Genomic DNA, 10,268 nt, shown 5'->3' on the forward strand with positions numbered 1-10,268 from the left:
CAGTTGACCCTTTCAGGGCCATATGTTGTCGTTTTCGTTTCTCCTGATCTCGAGGCCCAAATCCTAAAAACGCTCTCATATTGCTTTGGGTTCCTTCGGTTGTGTGATATTGGTCCATTCGTGAAAAGGAACAAATCAATTTAAGGGGCGTCACTTTTTTTTTTTGAAAACTGCTTGTTCCTCTGCAAATGAGAGACTGGGGAGAGGGTAAAACAAAGCACTTGGTGGAATATGGGGAGGGAAGGGCTATTATACCATTTCCTTTTGGAATAGGGGATAGAACTACTGTCGACAAGAAATACACTTGTGAGTTTGTACCTACAAATCTTTTTGGTCTCCTGGGTTTTGTCCTTAATTTTCGCGGATTACCCCTTCTTTACACAGCTTGGCACAGGAAAAGTATGGCGTTTAACCCAGGTCTTAGAGAACTTCACTGAGTTCGTCTTGTGCATGCTGTGGTTTACCGTTACCCTTAGCGAATAAATTAGCTCCGTCTGTTTTAGGGTAGGGTTGTGCATGATACTGACTTTTAAACAAATGAAACATAATTTGAGCGAAGATTATATTCCAACCACAACACATGTACAAATATTGTGCAGTTATAAGGATGCCCCCACCCCTTTTTCCGAGGCGCCTGTTTCACTGACTGAAAAATTATCTTTTTTCATGTATTCAACATTTCGGTCCTAGCCGTATGTAGGATATTTGTCACTCGAACCTATTTTATTGGCCGTAGTCCTCACAAGTAACTTCCATCTGGACTATAGTAACCAGAAGGTGGTTCGCATGGGGTCCACTCCTGTTGGGAGTGACTCGTATTTTTCTTCCGAGCCGCCGCCTGTGTCACTGACTGAAAAGATCGTCAGATCTTTCTCAAGAGAAAACAAGTTTATAGTTTTAGCAATATATCAGAACCTTAAGCAGTCCAGAATGGTGAGTCACGAGGACCACTGATTCACGCGCCACTCAGAACGAGTGGTACTTTTCTACACTGATGTTTACGCTCCTCGGCGACATCAACGACGAAAATTTTCCCAAAAAGATCCACGAATTGTTTGGTTTATTCATTGTGCTAGTTTCACTAGCTCTTTAAGAGTACAGCCTAAGTTGTGATTCTCAATGCATATCGTCTCGGCCTAGTGCCCAAAGAAACGCTCGATTTTCCTTTTAAAATTTACATCAGTTTCGGTGCATGTTTTTAATGAGCTTCCTACCTAGCCTGAATTTCAGACGGTTACTTCGAGTCGTTGGGAGTAAAAACGACTCGTGGTTATCGTCTGAAATTCAGGCTACTTCTTACCGCTATGTACAAAAACTAGCAGGCATGTCACCTTGGTATAGATCTCTAACCTTGTGGAAGTTTTAAGTGACTGAATTGTGATTACGTTTCTTTTCTAAAAAGGTTTCTTTTTTCTGATACACTAGACATATTCGCTACCTACAAACAGGTTTGTTTACAGCCTTCTTACATCTAATTGGAAGGGAAATACGCATGTTATACAGAGTTATTTTCCTGAGCCGTTAGTATTATGTCTTTCCTCATTTTGTCCGCTCGTTTCCTTGTCACGATGTACGTGCCATCCGGGAAGGTTAATCTCTGACCAATTGCGAATTGATCTGTTTCCCAGTCCACTTTTTATCTGCTGAAAAATCCGTCTAACATCTTCTCTAAACTCGCTGTTTAATAGAATATGACAGAATGGGTTCGTCAACGAAAAAGTTATCATCATACAAAAGATAACGGTACCATCAAGAGACAAAAGTCCCGGGGATTCGCCGTCTCCCATGGCCGTTGCAAGGCTGTAGTGGTAAAAAGGATACAAACAACCAAGAAAGAAAAGAACCTCGATGACAAGGATGCGTGCAGCTCTCAAGTTTCTACGATGACGGTTTTGAGAGCTTTGGGAAACATCAGATGGTTTTATAACCGCATCTCGTCGAAGCTTTAAGATGATCCTCATGTAAGTTATTGTGAATGCAGCCCCAGGAAGCCATTGTGTACCTGTGATCAATAGAAGAAGACCAGTTGTTACAAAGGTTCCTTTTGAGCCAGGTTGACAATGGGCGTGGCCGTCATCGTTCGTGACAAGCGTGACTGCGATTGAATACCAAACACTGGCAATGAATCCGAGAAACCACGAGAGTACTACCAAGCACCTAGCCACACGAATTGACATCTGCAAGAAAGAAATTCAATTATTACTTAAAACGAATTAATTTGTAAAAATCATCCATTCTATCACCTTTGGAAACTTAAACTATACTAAACTGTGCAACCCCATTCTAGTGCGAACTAATTTAACAACGGGATTTTCGACTTCTCCCAAACATTTGTGAACACGCTATGGCTTTTAGATGCTTACAAAAAAGAAAGAAAGAAGGAAGGAAGGAAGCACACGCTTGAACCACATTGTTTCGAGTAAATTTTTCTACCGAAAATATGACGAGCAGTTCCGAATAAGGTACAACTTAAAGTTTTGTCAATGCCCCCCAATAATATTGATTTCATTAATATTTGATAAAATGTAAAACTTTATAACGCACTATAATCATAATCAAATACGCGATTTGCGCAATACCCCTGATCATGAATTATAATAAAGTGTTAAACTGGGCCTTTTTATAGTTTACTTACTTGTTTCCTCAAAGGATGCACAACAGCCCGGAATCTTTCGATGCTCATAAACAGCAACGTCAAAATCGACACTGTAAGGCTGTTCTGCAGAATGAGAAATACACTTTTACAGCCTGCCAAACCCAATTCTACAGGCCATGAATCATATGCAGAATAAAATAGATAAACGGGTATAAATAGAAAAATCCGGACCAAATCAGCGATCGCCAGGTTCAGGTTGAATAAATTAGTGACATTGGTGATTCTCCCTTTTCGTAAAATCACCGAAAATAAAAGAACATTTCCCACTGTTCCAAATGCAAACACAACGGAAAGCCATATTGATCTGATGATGTGATCAGCAGATCTTTCGCCTAAATTTGGCGAATGATTCCCACTACTGATGTTTGTTTCATTCCAAACCAAGTCCATTTTGTTTGAAAGAAGTCGAAATTACATCTTGATTTCTTCACTGCTTGCGCCAAAAATAGATAGCTTTATAAAAAATATTACTGATTTGGTAATTAAAAATGGTTTCTTGTACGCTCGGATTTATGTGGACCAATAGTTGAAGTCTTTTAAAGAATTCTTGATGCGTACAATAATAGATGATGATGTATATTACTATAATCACTGATATTAAGGACCACAATATTTATGAGTCATATGTCCTTCGTCTTCCCTGGTCGGCCTTGTCTTGAAAGCTGATTTGTCAACCATAAACCTTTCTTCTCTTTCTTAGTCGCGAGGTAAATCATACAAAGAACTTCAGTGTTTCACTGCTTAAGTCCTTGACTCTTCTATCTGCTTTTCCAAATTGTTTTTTGCCTCCCTTTAAAAATAGAAATTACTTATTTCAAACTGACAGGATGTTTCCTTTAATTTATTACCAGAAAAGACAAAGTCAATTATCATTGTTTACAAAAGAGGCTTGCCACTCCGCCAAACTTGCGATTTAGACTTGATTATTGTTTGCAATAAGTTCTTTGTCAATTTATAACTGATCAGATCGAAAGCAACTCATACATTATCAGAAGTTCGAGTTTCTAGTGAAAGCGGTTAATATAAGCAGTTAAAGTTTTTAGCGAATATAACTTACATATTTAGAGTCGCTTCAAGAGATTATGAACATAGATAAGCACGATAAGAAGATACTACATCTGCGTCTACATCGATATTCGAACTTCAACAAATACTAATTAATATATGAGAAAAAAGACGTGATAGGAATTAATGAAAATGGCGATGAAAGTAGGCCTACACTATTGTTAAGCAGATAATCGAGAAACTGGCGCTCTTGACACTAAAAAAACACTGGACTAAAAACTACCAGATTTCTATTTTTAAAGCTTTTTTTGCACTGTATTTTTTAGTTTCCGTCGAGTCTACTTCGAGTTCGACCGCCCATCTGGAAAATTCCCTCCAGTTCTCTTACCCTTTTCCTGAACCGTTTGTTATCATGCTAATTGGAATTAAATTTCTCCTTTTTTTAATTACTTCTGTTAGTTCTAGTGTTTTATGCCATGCTAGCGGGAACTCAATCATGACTTTATTATTCTGTGTCCTGTAATTGTGGCCAATGGTTATTACTTTATCAGGTAAAAAAGTGTTCCCTTTCTCAGGCGATAACAAAGATTTTTTCTCCTTCCTGCGAACTGCTAATTCCTGGGAAATTTTCACGTACAAGTAAAACAAATCCGAAATATTCTGTTTTTACTGTCACCGTTTGAGTTTTCTCGTTAGTCTTCTTACTGAACACCTCGTATTTCCGAAATACTTGAGTTATTATTGTAAAACCTGTAATTGTTTATTGAGGGTGTTTGTGCAAATATTTCGTTGCCCGTTGTTTTCGTCCTTTTGTGTAGTATCATTGCAGGTGTTTCGTTCTAATGGAAATTCACCTTACCCTAGCTTGTCACGTCCCTTGCGGCACTTACGGCTTCACAGAGTTATTATACTTTGCCTTTACTTTCTAACTGAACATGGAAGATTCTTTTGTAATCCTTGATTCTTATTGTGGCCCACCTAAGAAAATATCTGTTTGGGTAAAGTGATAAAAAAATACGGCAGGGGAAACGAACCCCGGAGTGAGGAAGTCCCTAAGTATGTGCTCAATCTATATTTTCATGAAGCCGGATTTAAGGCGTTAATGTCGCACTTCATAAAACACACCATCAAAGTTGCAAAAAAACTAGTGAAAAATATGTCAGTAAAGTGTCACACATTAAACTATGTCGAGTAGAAAAGGTGGCGCAGTTTTCACTGTAAAGAAATACATAGGTTTGGTAAAATGAAAGTACAAGCTATCACATTTTAATAAATAACTGGCGGTGAGATGGCAAGAGAAATAACCTACGACAAGTGTGCGTTCTAATAAGCGTGAGTGCCTCCGTAATACTGAGTAAGCGAACAGTGTTTTTATTAACTAGACAATTATATCATTGAAAACAAAGACAGTGACTTATGTAAAAAAACCAAATTCGATTTTAACCTTTAGGGGAAAGCTCTTCGTATTTCTGAAATACTGGTACTGATTGAAAGACTCGTTAAGGTTTATTGAAGCAAATTTCTCTTTCCCCTGTTTTTGTTTTGTTTTGGGTAATTTAATTGAAGGTGTTTTAATTCAATGAAAATTCACCTCACCCTACGTCTCTTGATGTTAAAGCTTCAAAGCAATTTACACTTTGTCTTTACTTTCCAATTAGACATGGAAAAAGTTTTTCATACAATCACTTGATAAAAGCTTGACAGATATTAATGTCATAAAGTGGCAGGAGAAACGACTCCCCAAGACGTAATCGTATTCCTCCTCCTCATCATCCATTATACATCAACATCATCATATTTTTACAAAAGGCAACTAACTACTGTGAGGTGCATAACATCAACAACAACAATGTTCAAACTGAATGTTATGTTTGGACGCCTCACAATAACAAGTAAGTACTATTAGAATTATATAGGCTGATTTTTTATGATGATTTTTTCGTTTCAAATCTCCAAAGTAGCCAATATATAAAGCAAAGAGTGCAAGCATTACTTTTTTTAGCTTCTCCTCCTTCTCTTCTTCTCGTTTTTCTATTTTCTGTCGGCATTTTTTACTTTTGAGTAGTTTGATTGTTGAGCTTACGGCGGTCCCAAGAAACCTTTTCTGCTTTTTTTCCGTTAAATGGCTTAAATTTTCGTTATCTGGCTTCATTTTCAATAATCCAGCTAGAAATATATTTATTTTACAAATACATGCCGTTTTGCAAGTACTTAATCAGCTAAGTAAAACAATTTGTGTACAAGTCTGCAACTTGAAAAATTTACAAGCAAAACTAGAGTAACACCGTTCCTTTACAGCTCCGCCATGAGTAATGTCATTGATGGCTCTTAGTGATACCATTAAAACGGGAAGACGGGCCAGAATCGTGGTCTTCGGATGATTTTTCGCCTGAACAAAGGAAAACACGAGAAAAGAGCCGAAATGCGTTAGAAAGCGAGAGCAAAGACGAAATTTTGAAAGCGCACAATATGGTCGCCGGTCTAGGATCGAAAGTTGACTTTATTTTGAACAAACTAAACACGTTGGATAGCATCGAAGTGCGTCTACAGAATCTGAATAAGTCGGGGCCAATATGGAAGAGTCCTTCGCAATTATTGAGAAAGATGTAGAAGTCCTAAAGGAAAAGACAGAGAAGACCAATCAAAAGGTAAAGGACCTCGAGGAGAGCGTTGACTACCACGTCCAAGATATGGGTGACCTACAGCGAGATGTGAAAGGCTTACGACATGATGTGGACAATCTTAAGATGCAACTTCTTTTCCAAGGGCATTATAGCAATTCCTTCGTTACTCCGACCTCGAAGAGGTCCTATTTAAGGCAAGGAAGTTGTTAAAAGACAAGACTTATAGTGTCTTCCTCAGGTAAATTAAGGCATGGGCCCCAATTTGCCTTAACTTGCTCACTTCGAAAGTGAGGGAGTGGTCTAAAACTAAGAGATTTAGATGTTTTGGCCGACTTCGAAAGTTGTACTTGGCATCTGAAGGAGTTTGGTTGTTACTCACAAGAGAAAAAAAAAGAAACACTTTAATCCTCAGATCTTCAGTTTATCTCCAGATAATCTTTAACTCTTCAGTTCTTCAGATAACAACTTAGTCTGCCTTACACGATACGGATTAGCGAAGGATTACGCGGATTGTAAACCTAAATCACACACGTGACAAACAAGAACATGGCGGCGACTGGGACGAGTCCTAAGCAAAATGGTAACAACCGTTGACCATAAATGCTGAGCACTCCTTACTACAGCACTGCTGTAGTAACAGATGTAGACACATAAACTTTGCCAGCTGCACACATTTTTAGTTTGCGCCAATTTCGTGTTTTAAAATTATGCAATTTAGGTCACGTGACCTCCATCAGCTGAAAAAGCTTGTTCTTGAAACGGCAACACTTTTTCGTGTGTCCTCAATTATTTTACCGGTTGCATATTTTATTTCTGTGCTTGGCCTTTTTTAGAAGGCGTTAAGATCTGCTAAAACTGCCTTGGGGGACTGGGTCTAGTTGAAAAAACCGTTTATTTTCTAAAACAGTAAAAAATTCAAAAAGCACAGTTTTGTAGATACGTACTAAATCCTTGACTTCGCGGTGATAGCTAAGCGGTAGCAGATCCAGATGGATCAGTCCAGGCTCTCTTTGTAGGACAGTTCACCTTGTTTGATTTGTAGAAGCCAGCGTGTAGCTCTTCTCTGAACCCATTCAGCTTTCTGCTTTAAAGTTGAGTGGCTGGGAGATAGCACTTCAGTTGCATAGCTCATTTGGGACTTCACTTGTGCCAAGTACAAGAATCTTCTAACCTTGACGTCGGTCAGCATGGGACAGGTGCGACGAAGAAGACCGAGTAGCTTATTCACTTTAGCAGTAACCATAAGAACTTGAGTTTCCCACGTTAATTTGCTTGTTATCATGACACCGAGATCTTTCTCCTCCATGGTTCACGCGTTGTAGGTCAACGTGGCCAAGGTGGTAGTCATAGCGGACTGGATTTTTCTTCCGCGTCACTGTTAAGACCTTGCACTTTGACGCGTTGAAATTAATATTATTGTGAAGACTCCAGGAATCCAGGTTTGTTAGTGCTTGCTGCAATTTATCTGCATCTAGATATGAAAAGATACTTCTATACAGCTTGGTGTCGTCTGCGTAAAGGGCTGTCAGAGTACCATCAGGCAAGGCACTTGTCAGGTCGTTGATAAAGATTATGAAGAGTATTGGGCCAAGCAGACTTCCTTGAGGCATTCCGGAGGTTAATAGCTACAGACTCTCCGAACAAAAACGATTTTATCAAAACCTATACATAACGAATGATTCTGTAGATCGTACTTTAATAGAAAATTTGAGCCCATATCTCTTGTCAATGCAGACCCTAAGATAATAACAAAAGTGATTGCCAACAGAATTAAAGATGTATTACCTTCTATAATCCACCAGAATCAAACTGGTTATGTAAAAGAGGGCTATATAGGTAAAACGGTCAGGCCAATTTTCGATATCATGTATTTAACAGATAAGAAAATATGCCTGGTCTGCTGATATTCATTGATTTTGAAAAAGCGTTTGACTCTTAGGAATGGAACTTCCTATATAATTGTTTAGATGTCTTTAACTTTGGTCCAAATTTTAAGCGCTGCATTAAATCTTTTTAGTACACAAATATTAAGAGGTGTGTGGTAAATAATGGGCTGTGTTCAGACTATTTTGAACTCAGGCGTGGCGTCAGGCAGGGCGACCCTCTTTCCCCGAATCTTTTTCTTTTGGCCTTGGAAACCTTAGCGATCGTCATTAGAGCTCATGAAGAAATAAAAGGAATGGTAATAAATCGAGAAGAGACCAAACTTCCTCAATACCTGAGGACACTACTGCTTTACTCTCTGATTTAGATTCAGCTCATAGACTCTTCCAATTGCTTGCTAAGTTCAAGGAGCTTTCTGGTTTAAAGTTAAATAGCTCAAAGACTGAAGGATTGTGGATAGGATCACTGAAGAACAGTGAAAGTAAACCTGTAGGAATCAAATGGCCCACAGAACCAATAAAAGCCCTTGGTGTCTTTTTCACCTATGACCAAAAAAAAATTGTCATACGTCATACTTTAAGGTGGCTCGATACAATTTTTTAAAAGGGAATACCTCCCAAGTTTGAGCGTAAACTACGTCGCCATAAACAAAGATTTAGAAAAATTAACACCACAGTTGTATTAGCTAAAGATGAAACTTTGTTATGATCAGGGTTGCAATGACATCGTAGTTGTTATGGCAACGAAATGACGCCATTAGTTATTTTAATTGCAGCAGTATTTCTCGGCACTGGGAACTGTTCTTCCAAAATCGTTTACTCGAGCTTTAGCCTACAAAAGCTGCCTCGATGTTCGTGAAGTTTAAGCGAAATCTGTAAGAGCGTTATCGAGATATTTTGGGAAGAAGTTTTCATGGTTAGAAATACGGTAAAAAATGGACAATCTTGATGTTCGATTGTTATCTATACTAAACGAAGCGCTTTTGACATGCAATTTCACCTCATAGTAGTTGCAATCTTTTTAAAAACGTGTGTGGAAAATCATGGAGATACTTCCAGCCGATTGCTAGAAAGAAGAATTTGATTAGTATGTATCGGGGCGCTCTTATTAGCGGTAATGTAAACATTTCGGTCTACTTTAACAAATTAGCGAATAATTTTAAAACCGCTCGATAAATTTTTGTAAAAAAAATAAGAGCCTTGAGATAAACCGTCCTTTTATATGATCTCTTAGTTTCAAGATTATTGATATATTGTAAGGTAGTAAAATAAGGGCTACAATTCGCTAATATTTTGTCAGAAATTTTGTCTTTACAAGTGAGAGTCTCTGATTATTCAGAGGTATTGTCTCAAGGTTTCATTTTCACGTGAACAGCAGTAACTAACAATGCATTTGACATATGCAAAAATCTAGCTATTGTTGTGCACGAAAATATGAATTTTGGAGACAATACCCCGGAATAATGAGAGTAAACACAAAACTCTTGACAAAGTATTAGCGAATTCAAGCCCTTATTTTATTGCCTTACAATATATCAATAATCTTGAAACTAAGTGGTGATATAAAAGGATAGTTAATCTCAAGATACTTAAATTTTCTAAAAAATTTATCGAGCGGTTTATAAAGTATACGCTAATTTGTTAAAGTAGACCTAAATGTTTATATAACGTTGCTGCTTTTTGTCGATGCCAATGTCATTCATCATGTCTAAGAAAGTGGAGCATTCATCGGAGAAAACGCCAAGGGAACTCATGGAGAGATTTACAAATCTCACACATCTGTAATTTCTACTCATTTCGTTGATCAAGTTCAGATATTTTTCCTTCTTACGCACTGCATTGTTGTTGAGGTTAAACTCGAAACCAACTGTTAATTCTAGAACATATAGGCACTTGGACTGGATTAGGAAAAGAGGATCTGGACGATAATTTTCACCAGTTATTATTGAGGTTCAGAAAACCATTAACATCTGCATAGAGTGAAGAGTGAACATTAATTACAGGTTGAAGTGACTTAGCAGTGAAGTTAAGGATTGAGTCGTGTCTCCAGGTAAAGCGATCAAGGTACTGTTGACGACCAGCGACAACATGAAGGAGTGA

General features: G+C 38.0%; 2 protein-coding genes across 2 annotated transcripts in view; both read right to left on the reverse strand.

Moving 5' to 3' along the window:
* Positions 1-1,049: 1,049 nt before the first annotated feature.
* LOC140940812 (prolactin-releasing peptide receptor-like) lies at positions 1,050-3,413 on the reverse strand. Its single transcript, XM_073389776.1, has 2 exons — positions 2,636-3,413; positions 1,050-2,177 (listed from the first exon to the last, which is right to left on the reverse strand). Exons 1-2 carry the CDS (start codon positions 3,044-3,046, stop codon positions 1,506-1,508), a joined length of 1,083 nt encoding a protein of 360 aa, XP_073245877.1. The 5' UTR covers positions 3,047-3,413; the 3' UTR covers positions 1,050-1,505.
* A 5,218-nt stretch (positions 3,414-8,631) lies between these two features.
* Positions 8,632-10,268, reverse strand: part of LOC140933255 (uncharacterized) — a 6,713-nt gene continuing 5,076 nt past the window's right edge. Inside the window, exon 3 of the mRNA XM_073382782.1 lies at positions 8,632-8,711. Coding sequence (XP_073238883.1) covers positions 8,632-8,711 — 80 coding nt within the window. The remainder of the gene's footprint in view (positions 8,712-10,268) is intronic.

This window comes from Porites lutea, chromosome 1 (genome assembly GCF_958299795.1).
Source record: "Porites lutea chromosome 1, jaPorLute2.1, whole genome shotgun sequence".
In the NCBI taxonomy this organism is placed as follows: Eukaryota; Metazoa; Cnidaria; class Anthozoa; order Scleractinia; family Poritidae; genus Porites; species Porites lutea.

Bases quoted from the DNA above. Each gene is read 5' to 3' on its own strand.
- LOC140940812 (XM_073389776.1), bottom strand. From the start codon at position 3,046: ATGGACTTGGTTTGGAATGAAACAAACATCAGTAGTGGGAATCATTCG. The intron at 2,178-2,635 runs GTAAGTAAACTA...TCTTTCTTGCAG, and splicing joins TGCATCCTTTGAGGAAACAA to ATGTCAATTCGTGTGGCTAG.